Raw genomic sequence first — 22,837 nt, 5'->3', positions numbered from 1 at the left:
CTTGAGTTTATTGTTATACAATGTTGCTCTTTCATCTTTATTTCTGAACAGCAAATCTCATCAAGCATGATTGAGTTTTGCTTACTTGTATCTTCTCCCATACTTCTGCATTTACTATGTGTATAGCTCTTCAGAATAAAATTAAGATAGGAGTAAACCAGTACAATTCAGCAGCATCAGTAACTTAACCAAACATATAAAAGTCTTTCCCGACTGACCCTGAATGACCATTTAGCCCCCTTTCAAATTTTGGCATCAAATTTCTACTTACAAAAAGTATATAGTTTCAATCAGGAGGGCAGGGCATTGATGACCACAAGTAACAAGAAAAATGAATGCTACGAAGACGCACATAAAATAATAAAGGAAAAAAGCAAGAAAATGATAGCAAGGAGAGGTGGGGATTTACTTGTTGTCAGAGGAGGAAACACTTATTTTTCTACTGTGAAAGAAGGAGAAATAACCCAGTCTAAAAAAAGAGGTGCTTTCTTGAAATAGTTTCTGCTGGAGTCCCCATTATTTTAAATATGATGGGAGCTGGAGTTGTGCAGAATATTTTGGGATGCTTTCCACATGGATTTATGATTCTCAAAAAGAATCAGCATCAATTAAACTATAGTTGACCCTTGAACAGTATGGGGGTCAGGGGAACGGACCCGCTACACAGTAGAAAATTCATGTACAATTTCGACTCCTCATAAACTTAACTACTAATACCCTACTGTTGTAAGAAAATCATAAGGAAGATAAAATATACTTACTGTTTATTAAGTGGAAGTGGATCATCAGAAAGACTTTCATCCTCATCGTCTTCACACTGAGTGGGCTGAAGAGGAGGAGGAAGAGACATTGAGTGGGCTGAAGAGGAGGAGGAAGAGACATTGAGTGGGCTGAAGAGGAGGAGGAAGAGGAAGGGTTAGTCTTGCTGTGTTAGGGGTGGCAGAGGGGAAGAAAATCCATTCAAAAGCGGACCCTCCCAGTTCAAACCCCTGTTGTTCAAGGGTCAACCGCACAATCAAGTTTTGATGAGAAGATTCAGTTTTCAAACTTGATTTTAAGCAGGTATGTATCTAGGTACTCAAATTCAGATGTAATATTACATGGAATTTAAACACTCCTGGTTAAGCAGAAATAGAAGAATCGTTACCTAAGTAGAAAAATCGTTACCTAAGTAGAAATCAACCTATGAGAGGAAAGCTCAGGAAAGAGCCAGGGTCCTGGCATAATAAAGAGTTGTAGGCATGACATATGTTTGTGTTTATTCGTGTATATCTGTCGTTTGGAAATAAAGAGCAGATTGAGTATTGGATTAGGGGAAACATATTTCTTGTGAGAGAGCCATCCTTTGAGCATCACATTTGCAAAGGTAGATTGATTATCCGGATACACTTCCAGTGGGTTTTGCTGCAAGCTGAGACATCTATTGACAGCATCCATAGACTCTTCAGAGCTTGGAGTGGAAAGGAACTGGAACTTAGAACACATGGAAATTTGTTACGTGACTGAAGTGTTCTCTCACTTTTGCTTCGGAAACACTTAAAGCCACGTACTTTGCGGTAGGCAATGTTCTACATTTATTAAGTATACAGTTAACTCATCCAATCTGTTGCAACCACCTTATAAGGGCGTTACTCTAATTCTCTCCATTTGATGGATGGATAACTGAGGCTAGGAGATAAATTGCTCATTGCAGGGCAGGTGAAATTCCAGCCCAGGCTATCCGGGCTTTAGATCCTGTACTTTTAACCAATAGCGCTTTGCTTCTCTTTTCCTTGTATTTATCCCTTTCAAAAATGATTAACTGTATGCAAAATAATATAACTAACGACAGGGCCGGCAAGGGTTAACGCGGAAACAGATCCCCGAGCTGAAAAAACAAAAGCAAACCGGGGAGCCAGATCCCCTGAAAGCCCCGGTAGGAAATTCAATGGGCCTCCTGTTCCTTTAAACTCTCGCTTTCGCCCCCGCTGACACTTTACAAAGCCGCGGCGGCAACGGCGAGGACCACGCTGCGGCGCGCCACCCTCCGCCACCCTCCCGCGCGGGGCTGGGGTCCGAGGGGGCTTCGCGGAGTCGGTAACCCAACTGGCTCTCGTTTGCTTGCTCCACACCCAGCCACTGCCAGACCCAGCCTCCGGGAGGGAGCGAGCTATGGTTAACCCTTTCGTGCCCAGGGAGACCCCGCCAGGGTTGGGGCGGGGCGCGATCGCCCCCCGCAGTCTGGCGCGAAGGCGGCCCGGGCGCCAGGTGGGTGGGGGGAGCAGTTGGCGGAGCTGCCCAGGACGCGCGAGCAGGGTGCGGCGATGGCGCCCAGGCAGCGCGGAGGTACCGCCCCGCGCTCCCCCGCTAGCTCCCCGGACTCGTCCCCTTTCCCCGCGCTCGGGGGCAGCCGGCTGCCGGGGGCGCGCGGGGCTGGAGTGGCCCTCTCCCTCCCCTTCGCTAGGCTCCCCCGGCTTAATCTGTTGGCGGCGACTCCTCAGCCAGCCCCGAGGAAAGTGCAGTCATTGGACAGGTCGGTGCGGGCTGCCGGTTTCAGGGAGGAAGGTGGGAGAAGCCTGGAGGAGCGAAGGGGAGGGCGGAGGGAGGAGGGAGGAGGGTGCGGCGGCAGATCTGGCAAATTGCGAGCTGCCTTCCCTCCTCAAAGTGTGGAGCAGGAGCGCTGGGAGCGTGGCGAGGGCAGCGCCTCCTCCGCCACCAAACTCCTGGGGCTCCGCGGGGGCTTGGGGCCACCTCCTCCTGAGCCTGGAGGAACCCTCTCCCGATAGGTTCTAGCCTGACTCCCTCCCACCCCACCCTTTTCCTTTCTTCTTCCTCTTTTTTTTTTAGAGTAAAAAAAAAAAAAAACACACACACACACACACACATTTTTTTTTTTCTGGCTTCGGACCTCAGACTGCTGCAGCCCGAACCTTCCCAGGGCTCAGCTCTTTGGAGCTGCCCATTCCTCCCGCTGCGAGAACGGACGCGCGCCCTGCGTCGGGCGAAGAAAAGAAGCAAAACTTGTCGGGAGGGTTTCGCCATCAACCTCCTTCCCGCAAACCTAAAAACCTCCTGCCGGGGCCATCCCGAGACAGAGGAAAGTTCCTGCAGAGCCGACCAGCCCTAGTGGATCTGGAGCAGGCAGCAGCGGCGCTGGCTGTGGAATTAGATCTGTTTTGAACCCAGTGGAGCGCATCGCTGGGGCTCGGAAGTCACCGTCTGCGGGCACCGGGGTGGCGCTGTCCGAGTGGAACCGACAGTTTGCGAGCCCCGGCTGCAAGTGGCCTTTCCTCCCCGCAGTTGTTGTTCAGAGTCGGGTGAGGGCTGCGAGTGTGGCAAGTTGCAAAGAGAGCCCCAGAGGTCCGAAGAGGGCTGAGCTCCTGCTCGCGTTCGCTTCTTCCTCCTCTCGGTTCCCCACTGTGAAATCGCAGGGACATTTACAAAGGCCTCCGGGTCCCACCGAGACCGATCCGCAGCGCTTGGCCTGGTCGCGCCTCTTGCATCGGGAGCCCCCGAGCACCGGCGAAGGACTGGCGGGCTGGGTAGGGAGGTGGCGGCGGCGGCATGGCGAGGTTCCCGAGGGCCGACCTGGCCGCTGCAGGAGTTGTGTTACTTTGCCACTTCTTTACGGACCAGTTTCGGTTCGCCGATGGGAAACCCGGAGACCAAATCCTTGGTAAGTAAGATGCACTTTGGCTTTTTGATTTTGTGCACAGCTGAAGACCTTCCTGGATCTCTCGTTCCCCTCCTACTCTCTCCCCCTACATCACCTGTCTGCCCTTGGGAAACTTATTGCAGTTGCTTTTCGGGTAAACTTAGGATTCCCAAATGGGGAAAAGAGGGTTAAAAAGAGAAGGACGCCGGGGACTAGGGGTTTTCTTGAGGCTTTCGGGCTTACTTCACCTGGGCGGCAGGGGGTGGTACTGTCTCCCCTAAGTAGCCCCGGGAGGGCTCCAGTGTGAGAGCAAGCTGCTTCTGTGGATACATCTCCTAGGACCTGGCATCTCCAGGCTGTGTGCTCTACGGCTCCTCCTCCTTCCTCGCTGCTGGTTAAACTAAGCGAATGTGTGATGTGGGGTGGGTGGGGGACTTGGTGAAAGCCAGGGATTGCCGGTCTCCCCTCTGCATGAGAAAATTCCCTGTGGCAGCAGCTTCCTTCCCCTAGCAATCCCCAGTAACTCTGTCTAGTGAACCGGGCCAAGCGGGCCCTGGAAGTGGGGCGGGGTAGGTGCGGCCAGCGCAGAGGTGGGGAGCAGGTGGAAAAGGTGGGGGCGGGCGCGCCTCTGGATGCTTACCCCTGCTCCCATTGTCCTCCGCCTGCCAGCTTCACAGACAGGCCTGAACGCGCAGAGGGTTCCTCAGAGTGCCCTGATTTTGTCCCCGGGAGGACCCCCAACCTCCGCATCCTCTTAGTGGCTGTCCTGGCAGGTGCGCGTCCTGCGGGGAGCCGCGCCCCGCGGACGATCGCCGAGCAGAAGGCGCAGGGCTGCCTCCTGGGACCCTGCCCACCGCGAGCTGGGTGCCTACTCCCCATTTCTGCCTTTCAGTGAAGAAAGTGAAGACACAGGCAGAAAGAGATCTTGGCAGAAATTGGTGAATTCGGGTGGACTTCGAGAGGAGGTGAAACGAGAAAAAAAAGAAAAAAACTTGGAGGGAAAATAAAAGAAAACGAAAACTTACTGCTTTAGGATAATCAATTTGTTCTTTTCTGGTGGGTGGGTGTGTGTGTGTGTGTGTGTGTGTGTGTGTGTGTGTGTGTAATTTAAATGATTGCCCAGAAAGTATGCATGCGTCCTCAACAGTCAAACTTGAGAGTCACAGATGGAAGGCTGGGGGTACACCTGGGGATGCCAGGCAAGGTGAATCTTGAAGATCTTGAAGGAAACCCTTGAGTGAAACTTACCAAGCCGCGACTTAGAAGACAGTCACAACACTTCGCCTGTCCCTGGTGTAAACTGTTCTAGATAAAACACAGACACTGACTCTGCGCTCTTATTGATGGTTGGAGGGGTGTGTGTGTTGGGGTGTATGTATAGGGAGGCAATAGGATGACAATACTTTTAAAGCTGAGAATAAAATGCAGATTTCTTGAGTGTTGATTTGTCTTTGTCACATTTAATTGTTCTGCATTAATGGACATAGGTTGTTCTTGACTGTGTATGATTTATGACAGTAGACTATATACCTTTTGTTTATTTCTCTGATATGTTTCACTGGTCGGAAAAAAATAACACTTTTAGCCTTCCAGGAAATAACACATTTATTTAAAAATTGCAACAGCAATTTTCATGTACTTATTCATGGTATGAATAGATGCTTAATGAAAACAATTTATTCCACCACAAATGAGGCTAAAAGGATGTGTGTGCCAACTTGCATCCCAAGTTGTTTATTTAAAAACTTCTTAGGCACTAGGAATAAATACTGCATTTGCAGTAAAAATAAATAAATAAATGCCAGCAAATGTTTATCTTTTTATAAACCTTTTCCAGTAATGTTACTGAAAAAAGAATATATGTACACACACACACACACACATTTGCTATGCCAAGAAGTTCAGAAATTGAGGTTGAAATTCATCCCGAAGTAAGATTGGCCATATAATTAAAAGCTCTTGCTGTGGGAAATATAAAATACTTAAAATGTTCAACATCAATGTACTGGTATTTTAAGCTAGTTGAATATTTCTGATGAGAAATACACTCTAGAAGCCCATATATTGATAGGATTGATTTTTAAAAGAATGGTTTTAAATTCCTTGGCAAATTTTCGAAGACTTTTCTAAACCAAAGTAGCTTCTTTCCTGGACATCAATTTACATGTAGTTTTAAGAAGAAAATATTGATTAAATGGTTAGCTTACTGAATATATAAAAATGGCAAGGTGAAACAGAAAAAATACACAATTTTTTTGTAAAATAGTCTATATAAAAGTTCGATATGGGGGGAAAAGTCCAACAGTCTTGAAATTTGGCACGCAACAATCAGGATTTTTATTACAGACATTTTGGCACAGGAGAAATATCTGATTTCATAACCGGGACATTTTATTATGCATTACTTTAGTAAATGCTGCAGTTGATTTTATTGCCACCAGAGGGCAGAGAAACTGCTAATTTCCTCTATTCCCTTTTCTGTTTTAGAGGGAAGTAGTTTATCATATAATTTACACTTATTTTAGTTGTTCTTTCTCTGATTAAAGATTTTTTCTGTTATTTCCTGCTTTTGTTGGAGTTAAACAATTTACTTTGAATTATTACTAATTTGTAGAGTTTGTTATGAGAGTGTTGCTGTTGAGACATAATCACTAAAGTTTGTTTGCATATAAACCTAGAGCAAAATAGTATAATAGAGGGGTTAATTCAAGTGAATATTTATTACAAAATGGACATCTGTCCATATTGTTGGACAAAGGACAGGTTAATTATTTTATCAATCAATGACTTGAGGCTACATGCAAATTTTTAAAAGTATGAAATGTGAGTTTCTTTTTCCTTTAGCGAATAGATACAAGTTTTGAAGCTTGAGGTCAGGTAAGTTTGGACTGAGACATAATTGTAGTGTAGAACATTTATGTCAAAGATAATGTTTTTGTTTGTTCATGAATGTCTGCATAGAGGTTTGGAATTATTATTATTATTATTTTGAGTAGGAGTCTCACTCTGTCACTCAGGCTGGAGTGCAGTGGCACAATCTCCAGCTCAATGCAACCTCTGCCTCCCGGGTTCAAGCAATTCTCTTGCCTCAGCCTCCTAAGTAGCTGGGATTACAGGCGCCCACCACCACGCCTGGCTATTTTTGTATTTTTAGTAGAGACAGGGTTTCACCATATTGGCCGGGCTGGTCTCAAACTCCTGACCTCATGATCCACCTACCTAGGCCTCCCAAAGTGCTGGGATTACAGGCTTCACCCACCGCACCCAGCCTGGAATTATTATAATCAGGAGAATTTGCACATTTCAGTGTGATCTTCAGAAATAAACTCTTGTCAGGGAGAATGTATTTGAATAAAACTTAATAATGAAAGATTAATTTTGCTCCAGACAGGTTTCCTTACTACAAGAATCAGATACTCTCATGCAGAGGTGTAGAAAATATGTGTCCTTATCAATTAGTTTTTGTCATTTTTTCCTAAAACTATCTCCTATTGCAGAAACATTGTTTTTAAAGAGGAATGAGTTGATCAACAACCTTGATCACAGGATCTAAAGTCTTCAGCTGCAGACTGGGCGCCGTAGCTCACACCTGTAATCCCAGCACTTTGGGAAGTCGAGGTGGGCAGATCACCTGAGGTCAGGAGTTCGAGACCAGCCTGGCCAACATAGTGAAACCCCATCTCTACTAAAAATACAAAAATTAGCCGGGCGTGGTGGTGGACACCTGTAATCCCAGCTATACTTGGGAGGCTGAGGCAGGAGAATCGCTTGAACCCAGGAGGTGGAGGTAGCAGTGAGCCGAAATAGCACCATTGCACTCCAGCCTGGGGTGGGGGGTGACAAAGGGAGACTCTGCCTCAAAAAAATAAAAATAAAAATAAGTAAATAAACAAACAAATAAATAAAGTCTTCAGTTACTTCCTCATCACATTAAATACATTCTCTTCTCCATGGTCTTCAAGGCCATTGCAGTGTGGCCTCAAGCACTTTCCCACCCTCTCTCCCCTGCCTGTTCTTGAATGCTCTCACCAGATGAGCTGCTGGAGGTTCCCTGAGTGTGTACCATGCATTAACACTTCTGCCATTCCTCCTGCTCTTCCTTCTCTAAGTCCGTCTCCATCCATCCATTTTCCAATTTTTCCTACAGATTTATCTCAAGTGACACTCTCCACAAAAGGACGTGTTGTCTTAGAATTCTCAGTGCACTTTATGCCTTCTTCAAAGGCACTTGCTTGATACTGTAGGGTTTCCTTTTCTTTCCATTTCCGCCTCTCTCTCATGTATTCCATTAGACCAGACCATACGTCCCTGAGGTCAGGGTCTGTTGTCATTTATTTCTGAATCTGCTGTAGCAACTACCAATAAATAGTTGCAATAAATGGTTATTGGACTTAATTGAACTGAATAGAACTATAGTTCAAGCTGAATTATTAATTTGAATGCCACCTTGGGAGACTTTTAAAATAATTCCCATGCTGAGAGTTTGTCCATCAATAGGATAGAAATAAATTTAAAACTAACTTTAGAGAGTAATTGTTGAAACCAAAGCACAAGATCCAGAAGTCTGCTAAACTATCCTTCTACTATTAGGTGGGACTTTCAAAAATTCATTCGACCATTCTTCTATCCTGCTGGTTTCTGAGTGAATGTTCACTCATGTTCTTAATCTCATATCTTTTTTATTTTATACATTTCTTTTAAAAATTTCTTTGTTTTAATTTTTAATTTTTAATAATATGTATTTAAGCTGTGCAACATGATGCTTGTTTATTTTCAAATTCTATGTATAAGAGAAAATCAAATTGCATTTGTATTTCTGTGTCTGAATTATTTTACTTAGCACAATGTCCCCCAGCTTCATCCATGCTATCACAAATAGCAAAATCTTTTTTAAGGCTAAATAATATTCCATTATGCATATATATATGCACTATATATGCAATATATAGAATACATATGCACTATCTATGCAATATATAATATATATGAAATATATAATATATATGCACTATATATGCAATTTATATGGAATATATATCCAGTTATTCATCAATGGACACTCAGGTTGTTTCCATATCTTGGCTATTGTGAATAATGCTTCAGTTAACATAGGAGTGAAGATACGTCTTAAAGGGGCTGATTTTCTTTAGATATATATCCAGAAGAGAGACTGCTGGCTCATATGCGGGTTTATTTTTAATTTTTTGAAGCAACTTCATATTGTTCTACATTCCCACCAACAGTGTGTAAGGGTTCCTTTTTCTCCACATTCTCACCCACACTTACCATCTATTGTCTTTTTATTTTTATTTTTTTATTATACTTTAAGTTCTAGGGTACATGTGCACAACGTGCAGGTTTGTTACATATGTATACATGTGCCATGTTGGTGTGCTGCACCCATCAACTCGTCAGCACCCATCAACTCGTCATTTACATCAGGTATAACTCCCAATGCGATCCCTCCTCCAACCCCCCTCCCCACAATAGGCCGTGGTGTGTGATGTTCCCCTTCCTGTGTCCAAGTGATCTCATTGTTCAATTCCCACGTATGAGTGAGAACATGCGGTGTACAGTAGCCATCTTAATATTAGTAGGTGTGACATGATACCTTATTGTGGTTTTGATTTGCATTTCCCTAATGATTAGTGATGTTGAGGACCTTGTCATATACCTGTTGGCCATTTTTTTTTTGTCTTATTTGGAGAAATGTCAATTTTTAGGCCCTTTGCCCATTTTAAAATCAGTCATATGCCTTAAACCTTCTATTGATAGATAGGACTTTCAAAAAGTTTATTCCACTATTCTCCTATACTGCTAGTTTCTGACTGCATATTTACTTATATTTTTAATTTAATATCTTAAAATACAGTATACATATATATGTACATATGCATACATATATGGTGGTTGTGATGTTTCATTTCACTGAAGCTGAAGACTACTAAATAATTTTGATTATTTGTGAGATTGCTTTTGAATTAAACTGTCTTTAGGCCTCATGCCACTAAACTATAATGGAGACTTTAGAAATATTGTCTTGGCTGGGCGTGGTGGCTCACGCCTGTGATTCCAACATCCCAACACTGTTTTGGGGGTCCGAGGTGGGTAGATCAGGAGGTCAGGAGATCAAGACCATCCTGGCCAACATGGTGAAACCCCATCTCTACTAAAAATAAAAAAATTTGCCAGGTGTGGTGGCACGCACCTGTAGTCCCAGCTACTGAGGAGGCTGAGGCAGGAGAATAGCTTGAACCCGGGAGGCGGAGGTTGACAATGTGCCACTGCACTCCAGCTGGGCGACAGAGCAAGACTCCATCTCAAAAAAAAAAAAAAAATTATCATAAAACTTGTTTTGAGGTGGGTTCAGTGGCTCATACCTGTAATCCTAACACTTTGGGAGGCCGAGACAGGGAGATTGCTTGAGCCCATGAGTTGGAGACCAGCCTGGGCAACATAGGGAGGAGACCTCATCGCTACAGTTTTGTTTTTGTTTTTTTTTTCAATTAGCTGGTCATGGTGGTGCATACCTGTAGTCCCAGCTACTTGGTAGGCTCAGGTGGGAGGACGGCTTGAACCCAGGAGGTCAGGGCTGCAATGAGCTGTGATTACACCACTGCATTCCAGCCTGGCCAACAGAGTGTGACCCTATCTCAAAAAATAAAATAATAAAAAACGTGCTATGGTAGCTGCTACAGGGAGGTAGATGAGGATATTCTGCAATACATTGCACAGTGTCTGCTCCCCGAGATAGTATGCCGTGAGAAAATGAGAGAGAAAGAGAAAGAGACAGGGACAGGGTGAGAGATCTTATGTTTCAATAACAGACATAGTTCTTTTGAACTTGTTTGTATCTTCCGGACATTATAAATAGGGGCTCGGAGTTTTACCATTTAAATTTTGGTTTCTTGAAATCTCAGTGCACAATTGGTGGTCCACCTCCAACCGGTATATAAACCTTCTGGCCTACATTTTGTGTGCTAGCTTACCTCTGTCTTCATCTTACCTTTCTCACTTAAAATCTCATTTGGTATTTATTTGGGAAAAAAGCAAATAAGATTGAATCGCCATAATACATAAGGTTGTGTATCACTAAGTTGCTTTCTACTTTCTCTGAATCTGATGAATTCCAGCCCTTTGACTTTATTCTGAGCACATTTTCCCAAAGCTTTAATTATCTCTGTAGAGTACTCCATTCTGAGAGGTCTTTCTTCACTGAGTTCACACAGGATGTCTTCCCTCACTGCCTCCCACACAATGATTCTGTTAAACTGAGGAAGTTACTACAGAATGACAGAGTAAGTAGTGATGCTTCTAGCAAGACAGTTTCTTCCACTATTTATTGTGTTATAAATTAACAGAATAATAACTGAAAAAAGATGAGAATATGAAATACTCCGCATGTGTTTATAACCAGACAGTGAACTCATTTCATATTTATTGTTTGGTTTTATTTTCCTCTTTTTAATTAAAAAGGTGGTAAGCTGTGGACTGATAGTATAGATTTGTATATTTAAATAGAATTAGAGGTCTTGTCAGGGGCCTGTTTGGAATTAGCCCATTAAAGATTACAGATCTGAACATGGGGTCAGACACTAAGTGACCTTACTGGAAATGCAGACTTTTAATCTCTTCCTCCAGAGGCCATCAAACCAGATCTAAGCACTAGTACCTTTCCCCTACCCTTCAAATTAAAATAGGCTGTTCTCATTCTTTCTGCTTGAGGCCTTATCATAGATAGCGGTCTGTGATTTTTGTCAAGAGAGGGTCACAGGCCAAGATGTAGACTGACTTCCTTTTTCCTTGTCTGGAATCTTATTACTCAGTTCCTCAATTATTTTTTACTCAATAATCGGACATTTTCCTTAGAATCCATGTCGCTCGAGGTCTCATCCTGTAGGTAAGGTGTGTAGCTCATTGAGGCTTTGAGAATATGGAGAGAATATTAAGAGTTTGCCCTATGGAAAAACTGAATAGGAATTCGAATATTTAAAAGTCAATTTTCTATATATTCCTTGGAGTGTTCAGTAATACGAAAAGTCTAAATAAAACTGATATATTCTCTTTGAGTATGATGCTTCATAAGTACACTCTGGTTCATTTAGATTAGGATACTGTATTCTTGGGTCCAGCTGGAATATGGAACATTGGACATTCAATAATGTTTTTTGGGTAGTAGTTTTATGCTTCTGTGTGTATCCACTTGCAGTAGTAACTCCTACCGTTTTCTCTCTGAAACCATAATATGAACATCCAATAACATATTTATTTCCCTAAAGCCTAAAAGGGAAGTAAGATAGGCAGAATTTATCATTTAGAGCATGAAATGCACCAATAATGATGAGTTTTAAGATGGGAAAGTATTTAAGGTAGATTTCAGGTACTGTTCATGCTGAATCTATTATATTTATTTGCTTAATTCTTTCCGACATACAAACTTAAGCTGTAGCTACCACTGACCTAATGAACCTAGTTATTTATATGCTGTCTGTTTGTTCATTTGTCTGGTCAAAAGGTCCCACTCACCTTCCTGTGGGCAGAGCTGGCAGGACCAAGTCTGGTATTACAGCCGACTTCTCCTTTTGGCTTTCTCTTCTCCTTCTCCTTTTGCTATCTTTTCCCTTGAATTCATTGAGAAATGTCTATATACAAATGACATAAATACCATCTACCTTGGAAAATATTCCAATGAAAAGTGTATGTGAGATAATTTTGGGCATACTGAATCATGTTCTTAGTGGGTATGGGTTCCTGTGACTTCAAGGAATCCTGTCCTGAACTTTTAATTTTAAAATATTTAACCTCCTAATTATTTTGCCAGTCCACGGTTTTATGTTAAAGATTGCCCGAAATGTACTGCCTGTCCATAATTCTTTCAAGAATTATTGCTTCTGATATTAGCCATTTTAATTCTATTTATTATTTATATAGGTCCTGGGAATAGACACCTTTGAATTTTTTGTTGTTCTTGTCATTTAGCCATTTAATTTGCTAATTCCAAGAAACAAAAATTGAACTAAGAGCCATACCACTGTGTCTTTGCACTTTTTTTTTCCTTGGTGCTTGTTTGGAGCAGAAACAAGAGGGTCATTTTAGATTATTTTGTCATACAACAAAAATTTGAAGAATATTTTAATACTTTGAAAACTGTGGATGCCCTGTGAGAATCAAGTTGACTTGTGAGGTTAAAACAAATTTTGTTTCACATTTTAGTCTGAGAGCATTCTTGCTATATCACAAAGATGTTGCTCAGTGCTTTATTTTCTTATGCTGCTTTTGTTACGCTAGCATAGGATATTATATGTCTTGTATAATGTATAGTTGTACCTAATTTGATTTGTAACCTGGCTTTCAAAGTTTTATGTAGCTTTAAAACATGTTTAATTTTTTGTTCAAAATGAATGAATTTTATGAAAACCTTTTGTTTTACGTGAAGTGTGAGTAAATATAGCTCCTATATCGGAATCTTGTGGTCACATTTGTTAATATGGAAAGACTTGCAAAATGCTGATGGTTATGTTGTGAAACAATTTTGGTGGAGACTGAGTTGTGTAATAAATCACATCACTTGCTGTTTTGTTTTTAGCAACTGCGTCTACTTAGGTTGGACTTAATTGTAATCTGCTCATCCACAACTGATTTCTTCAATTTTCCATCCATGGATAATTAGTGCTCTTTTGAACGTGGGGGTAGGAGCATCCTTGCAAATGTATTTTCCTGTTTACATGCAGGAGATGCTTGGCTTATATTTAGAGCTAGAATTTCTGGGTTATTGGGTTTGTGAAAGGTCTACTCCAAAAAGATAAATCCTGAAATAAGCCCTGCTGAGATAATCTACTTTGACGATAAAGAGGGTGGGGGAACCCATAATTATCCCTGTACTGATACACAGTCTTAATTACTATAGCTTTATAATAAGTCTTTATATCTGATGGGATAAACCCGTCCTTCTTGTTCTTGCTCTTCAGAAGCTGGCTCTTTCAGGAGGTTCTTTCCTTTTCCAGAGCCATTTTAGAATAAACATTTCAGATTTTGCTACAAACTTTTGGGCTTTTGATTGCAATCTTATTAAATCTCTGGGTCATTTTGTAAATAATTCCATTTCTAAACAACTGGGAGACTACGTAATTTCTTTTCTACAACATCTAATGGCCAGAACAAGTACCACAGGGTTTCGTAACAACTTTTTTCTTTTTTTTAGACAGATTCTCACTCTGTTGCCCAGGCTGGAATGCAGTGGCACGATCTTGGCTCACTGCAACCTCCACCTCTCAGGTTCAAGTGATTTTCCTGCCTCAGCCTCCCAAATAGCTGCAACTACAGGCGCACCACCACACCCGGCTAATTTATGTACTTTTTGTAGAAATGGGGTTTCACCATGTTGGCCATGCTGGTCTCCAACTCCTGACCTCAAGTGATCCACCCATTTTGGCCTACCAAAGTGCTGGGATTACAGACATGAGTCACTGCGCCCAGCCATCATAACAAATTGTTAATAGTGACTATTTGACAGTGACCATTTTTAGTTGAAATGAAACGTCCAGATGGAGAGCTGGAGAGGTTTTCTTATCACATCATCAAACTAACCATACATCTAATTGTTTCCTAGGAAACAAATGGGGATTGATAGTTTAATTAAAATGGACAACTCAGCTAAGGGAAGGAAATGTTAACACCTGGCTTCTTAGGAACTATCACAATGGAAAGAGTGAGCTCAAGGCAAGTAACACATAGACATGATGATATTTTTGCAAAGTGCCTCTTAGCATCCTATCTCTGGACCAGCAATGCTCCAACAAAGACTTTGTCTTAAATTTGCTGCATCTTAAGAAACAGCTTTGGAAAGAACGGTAAAATCTCCAAGCTTTAGGATCCTCCTTAACATTTTCTCAGTAGCTGATTCATTTCGATCCCTTGGAGATTTACTTTGAAAGAGAGTACAGTTTGCAAGTTGCTACCACTCTATAGATAATAGAATTTGTTATTTGATTTAGACTCCAGGCATTTGCAAATGAAAGGGGTACAATTTTCTTGTTTGATTTGAAAATGTCAACTCCACCTCCAGTTCCGCACAGTCCCTGACTGGCTATGGCTCTGAACTCAGGCTTGGTGATCTGAGTATTTTTTTAATCAGGAGTATGTGGAAAAGCCAGGCGGCTTGTTTTATTTCTTGGTTGTTTAGCCTTCTTTATCTTTTTAACATCTGTTGTTCATTTCAGATATTTTTAAAAACAAGCAAGATTTAAAGTCATCCTGCACATGACAGTCTCATTGTCTGGACGTTGCAAAACAGTTCCATGCAGGAAGCCAGATTGGTGCAGTCTCAGTTTTGTCAAGCTGTTTTTAGAAGAGATGTTTGAAAATAGGCATGGCCAATAAGAAGCTGATTTTTTTTATGCCAAGTACTTTTGTTTGACTTCAGATGGCTTTTCTCCAGACCCCAGTTCTGTTGTCCTGTCTTCAACAGGCCTGGCCTTTCTAGCCTGGCTTACTGCATAGGCTTCCCACCTTGCCTCCAGAATTGCCCTGCTGGAACCCGTTCTTCATTCCACAGCCAGAAAGATCTTTCTACAATGCAAATCTGGCTGTGTACTTCCTCTGTTGGAACCACTCCTGTGCCTTTCTGTTGCTCTCATGCTGAAGGTATCTGGTCCTGTTTGACCTCTTCAGGTTCAAGTTCAGCACTTTCTGCCCTTCCCCAGGATCCCCGTATGTTGTCTCTGTTCTGAAATTCTGCACGTGCCTTTGCCTCTTTTTGGAGCACATCTTCCTCCTTTTTTTTTTTTTTTTTTTTGCTTTGTCCTTCAGGTCTCCACTTAGCCTTGATGTCTTCATCGTTTCACTGATTATCAGTAGTAATTACTTGTGCCTGCATTTGACTATAACCCGCCTTCTGTGACTGATTCCCCAATGCTGCCTAGCTCCAAGCATAGGAAGCTGTCTGAAAATTTGCTGTAGGATACTTGTTAGTGTTCCACTTTTATAAATGATGCTGTGTTAGTTCAGGTTTATCCCTCATGCAAAGAGTTTTGTTGATACTTTCTTACCACATGTTTCTTTGGGCAAAATGTCTAAGTCACAATTTCTGTAATGTGATGTCCTGGGTTAAACTATCAATGACAGGCCAGACACGGGGGCTCATGCCTATAATCTCAGCACTTTGGGAGGCCTCTACTAAAAATACAAAATATTAGCCAGGCGTGGTGGCGGACACCTGTAGTCCCAGCTGCTCAGAGGCTGAGGCACAAGAATCACTGGAACCCAAGAGGCGGAGGTTGCAGTGAGCCAAGATCATGCCACTGCACTCCAGCCTGGGCAACAGAGGGAGACTCCATCTCAAAAGTAAAAAATAAAAAAATAAAAAAAAAAGACAAAATGTACAGAGAAGGTAGAGATGGAGTGACTGCAAAGTAAGAGAATTTGTCATATATATTTGTGAAGAACTGAGAACTCATTTACAAAGGATGATTTACAAATGATCCAGTCATATACTAAGCTAGCAAGAACAAAGAAAGGGATAGTTTAACCGGTGTTATCAAGAGCAGTTTTAAATTTCTGAGCTTTGTAAATCTGAATAACATTTCAAAGACTGTGAAAGGACAAGATTTTAATCCTAATAATTTATAACGCACAACTTGAATTGTCTGATAAAATATTAAAACTGGTTAATTTGCTTCTCTGGGGAGAATTCTGTAGTTAAAAATGATATATGGATAAACAATGAATGAAATAGAAATTAGAGATAGAGCCATGAAATTTACATAATTAGCTTTCCACCTATCTCAAGGCAAAAGAGTCCAACTGGGAAATTCCCCCTGGGAAATAGATATTTAAGAGATTTTTCAGATACAGACCATTGGGCAGCCTTTTAAATATTTTTCAACAAAAGAATCAATACAATCTCTTGGTACCACACTCAGTGACTTGAGTTAACTCTTTTCACGGTTTCAATTGTGATCCACTTGCTCACGTTTTAATCCATTCAGGTCAGCTTCTTCCATGTAATCAACGGTTTGTTTCTCTTGCATTCAGAGCACATTATTTTTTCTTACCTTGGCTTTTATTGTTTTTATTGAAACATTCTCCAGAGTTCTTTCTCTCTTCCATACTCATGGTACGATCTGAATATCTGATATTTTTATCTCCTCAGAATCTCTTTCCCCTATCCTGTGGTAACAGCGCCCTCCCATTATTTAGGAATGTCCTCTCCCCACTCTATGTTATTCTCCTGGCTTCTTTTAATAGTGGCATATTTCCCATGACCAGCTTGTGTCTTAAAAGTGGCCATGCAGAGTGTACCTTCACATTTGAACCTCAGGCTAATTGGTCTTTCTTTAACTAAGCTTCGGAAAAGAGAAGATTTTTTGTTGTTGTTGTTGTTTGTTTGTTTGTTTTGTTCCTGGGAGTTGCTGCATTGGGAAGATAAAAGTCTAGAGCCATCCATAGGCCATCTTGGACTGCCTAATCGGATAAAGCAGGAAATTCTGATTTTGAGTTGGGATTTGTTACTTACCACTGAAAGAGTCTTGAGAGATCCATCAAAGTGTTCAATTATATTGCTATTTGTATTAGTATTCAATTGAGGACTATTCTTCCCACTAAATTGTAAGCTCTATGAGGGTAGGAACCAAGGTTTGTTTCCTTTTTTTTTTTTTTTTTTTTGCTTGTTTGTTTTCTTGGCACCTTTCATAGTGCACCTTTTCATAGAATGCAATTAATAAATACTTAATGATTTTTTCTGCATAATTTCATTTGGTAGGGCCTATTATCAATGACCATTAAAACGATTCAAATCTCAGATGTCGAGTGACATTCACCAGATAAGTCATAATTTGTGACTGTGATAGATTCTTTCTTCTCTGTTGGTTTTCTTGGGTAAATTTTGTCCCATTCTGATATTACATATTCAATTCTTGTACCTGGGTCTTATTTTTCTCATCTTTCTTGGTGTTTCACTTACCGTCTTCCTTTATTTGGTCGGCAATTCCTGTCGTCATTTTATTTTTCCTGTGGGAATAGATAAACTTTCCAGGCACTGGAAACCCATGAAAGAGAAGGCTTTAACTCATTTTTTTTTAACTTTTATTTTAGGCTCAGGGGTACTTGTACAGGTTTGTTATATAGATAAACTTGTGCCACAGGGGTTTGTTGTCACCCAGGTAGTAAGCTTAGTGTTCCTCCCCTTCCTCCCACTCTCCACCCTCAAGTAGACCCCAGTGTCTGTTGTTCCCCTCTTTGTGCCCATGTGTTCTCATCATTTAGCTCCCACTTATAAGTGAGAGCATGTGATATTTGGTTTTTTGTTCGTGCATTAGTCTGCTAAGGATAATGTCCTCCATCCACTTTCCTGCAAAGGATATGATCTCATTCTTTTTTGTGGCTGTATAATATTCCATTGTGTATAGGTACCACATTTTCTTTATCCAGTCCACCATTGATGGACATTTAGGTTGATTCCACATCTTTGCTATTGTAAATAGTGCTGTAATGGACGTTTGCATGCATGTGTCTTTATGGTAGAATGATTTACATTATTGACCCAGCAATCCCATCACTGGGTATACACCCAGAGCTTTAAGTCTTTCATGGATGACATATCATAGCTTTTGTTAGTCCAATAATCTGTACCCAGAAAGAAAAGGCAAAAATCCCATCAAACAGACCATCAGTGCTCCATAGCCAATGCTTATTCATTTTGTTTAATACTTTTTTTAATTGGGATTCTCCAGAACTTTAAAAATTTAAAAATAAAACAAAAATAGTCTAACTACGCTCCAGACATAGCACCTACCACATAGTAGGCTCTTAATTTAAAAATTGTTGACTGACTTATTGAATAGCCTGCAAAGGTCTGTCTTGCGTCTAATAAATGCATTGACTCATTTCTCTTTCCATTCATTTATTCAATAACTAATCAGTAATTAAAAAGAAACACGGAGGAATGCATCAATACACTTATTAGAAATAAAATAGGCTGTTGTAGGTTAATTGGAAACCTAGCCACTCTGTCTCATATTCTTTATACGTAAGTTGGAGACTGCCATATGTTACACATGTATGTGTGATGTGTACTTAAAATATATGGCATTTCATCATATAATTTGAAATATCTCTGTGAAGTTCAATTTGCCTAATTTTTATATTAGTTAACCTTTTCCTCCACCGGGGTAACTTCAGTTGGAAGATGTTTCTACTGTCAATTGAATTTTGTAATTCACTGTGTGAGACAGAAAAAGACATGGTTTCTATACATAAGGGGTGTGATTTACAAGAGACTATATGCATGTATATAATGTGGATATAGTGCAAGGGACAAACCCATACTTGTGGTTGCACAAGAGAGCTGGGGAAGAGTCCCACGGGGGTGTGCGTTGTGGGAAAGTTCTCCAGGGAAGACAACATTTGATTGTCTTGTGGTTGCTGAAAGGATGCTTTTGATGCCAGATGGGCTTGAGTCCAAATCTTGGCTCTAAAATTTCCTTGCTGCCATTTTGACCTTGGGCAAAAATATTAACCCCCGAACCTCCATTTCTTCATCTATAACACAGCAGTAAAATTACTCATCTCTCTAGTCATACTAGCGGTTGTGAAAAATGTCTGTTCTCTGAAGGTTTGGTGGGTTTCAATAGAAGAAAATAAGGACGTTGGAAGTGGGAAGTTAAGGATGTCAGAGGCAAAAACAAAAATGGGCAGGGCAAGGCATGGCGTTTTCTCTGAAAACTTTACTTAATCTTTTTAAATATTAGTTATCGATGTATCTATATTTCAAAGTGCCAGACATAAAGCCATATCACCTTCAGTCTAGTAATAGTCATGTACGGTGCTACTGTTGCAGGTCCGGGAAAAATTCAGGCCAATGTGAGCCTTTGATGGCCACTGGAACAGTAAATTGCAGCAGCAACATCTAACTAGGAGTGCTGACTGCACCTCCAGCAGGCTCAGACTTGCATGGCTGCCTGCGGGAATGCAAAGCGTTTCTCTTACTCACAACCCTCCCCCTCACTCATTGATAGCCTAGGGCCAGATCTGGATGTGGAGAACATTATTCCAGTAAAATGTGCATTAAAAGAACACTCAAGGAGTTTATTTTTTAACAAACTCATGTTGTGTAAAATGAGATGAGGATCTCAGAAACAGTTTTCTTGGCATGGGCTGAGGACACGAAATGAAATTCTGCTGTGTCATCTACTTTGAAGCAAGAAAATAATACTTTGACCTTATGAATGTATTTGATTCTAGGGATAAATAAACCACCTTAGAAGATTACACAATTCCCTTGGATGACAAGTTAACTTTTTTGGATAATGATGGTCTGTGTATAAAGGGATCCAAAATGCTACCTGTGCATTAGTGAATTAATCAAAAAGGTAAGCAAATCTGTGTATAAGAACAAGACAGCTGTCCTAAGATTGAGTCAATGAGTAGAAGATAAGAAACGTCAAAATAAAAAATGAATACAAATCTTTAAAAACCTGCAGAGTTCAGAGTTTCCTGGGCATTTCATATTTCACTTTTTTGTTTTATTTTCTCCAGAACTGTACGGAGGCCTTTAGTGTTTTAGTTGAGGCCAGCCCTAAACATATGGACAATAGAAGTGGACGTCTTCATGGTGTTATTTGAGAGCAATGGAACCAGTCCTTGTTCCTGCATGAACTTGCAGGTTGTCAGTAACTTACAGAGTCATTTATTTGGGTTTAGGTAATATGTCTTGGAAAATGTGAAATATTGCAAGGAGGAGGAATGGTCATCCATATCCTCTGCATTTGAAACCTAGAACAGGTGTGCTAAAAAGACAGGTATAGTGTCCAGGTTTCAATGGACTGGGAAAGGAAGCCTTTGGCAAGGCCCCTGATTAGATCAAGAACAGCACAAAATCACTGAGAGAAAGAGAGAGGCAGAGAGAGAGAGAGAGAGAGAGAGAGTGTGTGTGTGTGTGTCTGTCTGTCTGTCTGTCTGTGTGTGTCTGTGAAGAGGCAAGGGATAACAAAGGCAGAGAGACAGATGTATCAAAAAGGGGCTGAGAGAAAACTGCTCAAGAAAGAGGTTAGGTGGTTCTGAGGACCGAATCAATATCCCATTTGCTACACTATCTGTGTACCATCTATGCCACCATTTCAATACACATCTGGCAATAGACTGTTAATATTACTAGACATTAGTAGAACTTTTCAAGCTTTCCAAATTATGTAATTGGATTAGCCTATAAACTAAACAAAATTGGCTCAATATATAGTTGTTTCGAAAGGACTGAGATAACTGAATTAAAGTGACATTACTATGCTGTTAGGTTGGGGTTGATGGTGAGGTTTAGCTCTGCGAATAATTATTTATTCAGTCTACAAACATTTGCTAGATGTATCCTATCCTCCTAGCTTTGTGATGTGAAGGGATACAAAATACAGCCTTTGCCAGATAGAGGTTACCATGAAGTATTGAAAATAGGAAAGTAAAAAGGACAATTGTAAGAAAATGTGGTGGGTGTGTGTGTGTGTGTGTGAGAGAGAGAGAGAGAGAGTGGGTGCATTCACTATGGCATTGAGAAACGGGAGCATAGGTCTTAGCCTGGAGAGTCAGGGAAAGCTTCCTAGGGAGGTATGTCTGGGTCTGCATTTGAAGTGTGAGTAACAGGAGGGCAGAGTTGCTGGAAGGGCATCCTGAACAGAGAGAACACTCCTGGGGCAGAGAACTGTGAAATCTTCAGGGAACTGCCCTTGCCTGTTGGGCAAGAGCAGGCGCAAGATTAGGAAGGGCCTTGCACACCCAGCTGGGTGTTGAATTCTCCCATGAAGTGGACAGCTGGCCTAAACTGCTGACATTTCAGATGTAAGCAACCGCACCCAGACCGATTTTTTATCAGCTGAGTAACAAATTCAGATGGACTCTTAAAAGGGTCTCTCTAGCAGTGGTGTGGAGAGCAGCTAGGAAGGGCAGGCCTGGAGACAGACCCAATTCAGCACTGCTGGATCAATAAAGATGGAATGTGATGCAGGCTTCAGATCAGAGGACAGCTAAGATAATTCTCATGTTTTCCAGGTGCTTTATGGAATAGAAAAATGAGCTCAACCTTAGACTTGGCGAGTACTGAGGTGCTCATGGGACGTACCAGTGGCGACAGCAACTCTCCCAGGACTGGGGCTCAGCAGGGAGGGCTCAGATGAGTTCAGGATGTCAAATCATCGAGGTGTACCTGGTGGTGGTGGAAATCAGCCAGTGAGCAGGAATAATCAGAGAAGAGCAGAGGGTCAAGGTCAGAGTCTTAGAGAGCTGGTCTGGGAAGGGGAAACTGAGGAATGGGCCCCCAGGCGGGAGATACAGGAGGAGCAACGTAGAGTGAGAGGCAGATTAGGAAAAGCATCACTAGGGCAGGTCAGGGAATTCAGTAAGAGTGGTTTTGGTGGAGGAATGGTGGCTAACTGGTGGCAGATTGTGGTAGGATAGTGATGAAGATCAGAGAAGGATGCAGTAATGTGGATGACATACCACCCTTTTAAAAAGCATGGCTGGGATCTGGGTGTGTTGGCTCACAGCCGTAATTTCAGCACTTTGGGAGGCTAAGATGGGAGGATCACTTGAGCCCAGCAGTTTGAGACCAGTTTGGGCAACAAAGTGAGACTCCATCTCTCCAAAAATAAAAATAAAAATATTAGCAGGATGTAGTGGTGCACATCTGTGGTCCCAGCTACACAGGAAGCTGAGGTGGGAGGATTGCTTGAGCCAAAGAGGTTGAGGCTGCAGTGAGCCAAGACTGGTCCACTGCACTCCAGCCTGGGCAACAGAATGAGATCCTGTCTCAAAAGAAAGTAAAAAAAAAGTATGGTTGGGAAGTAAATGACAGAGAGGGAGTGGCCAGAGGGGAACGTAAGGGAAGAGGGTTTTTTTGTTTTTTTTTTTTGTTTTTTTTTTTTTTTCTGGCAAAGGAGATTTGAGCTCATTTGTAGGCACGGGGGGAAACAATCAGTAGATGCATAAGTGAGTTGAGAATCTATATGACCAATACAGGAAACCATGTTAGGATCATTGTCTCAACAAAAATGATCACAGCCCTCCAAAAATGCAACTTGACTTTAAGAAGGCTTTCTTTTATCACATGCAAGAATATTGCTGTGACATCTAATAAAAATTTAATTAAGACTTAGATGATATCACATTTTATGTAACCTGAAGTCCTTAAATCCATGAAATCACTCAAATAGAATCAAGTCT

General features: G+C 41.5%; 1 protein-coding gene across 2 annotated transcripts in view; it reads left to right on the top strand.

The window, feature by feature from the left end:
* The first annotated feature begins 2,865 nt into the window (after positions 1–2,865).
* Positions 2,866–22,837, top strand: part of PLXDC2 (plexin domain containing 2) — a 468,543-nt gene continuing 448,571 nt past the window's right edge. For both annotated transcript variants that reach the window (XM_011997681.1, XM_011997680.1), the window contains exon 1: positions 2,866–3,655. In XM_011997681.1, the coding sequence (XP_011853071.1) occupies positions 3,544–3,655 (112 nt within the window). In that variant the 5' untranslated portion in view covers positions 2,866–3,543. The remainder of the gene's footprint in view (positions 3,656–22,837) is intronic.

Source organism: Mandrillus leucophaeus, unplaced genomic scaffold, assembly GCF_000951045.1.
Source record: "Mandrillus leucophaeus isolate KB7577 unplaced genomic scaffold, Mleu.le_1.0 Scaffold545, whole genome shotgun sequence".
NCBI classification, from domain to species: Eukaryota; Metazoa; Chordata; class Mammalia; order Primates; family Cercopithecidae; genus Mandrillus; species Mandrillus leucophaeus.
Note: the sequence above shows the minus strand (reverse complement) of the source record. Positions and strands in the feature narration are given on the sequence as shown.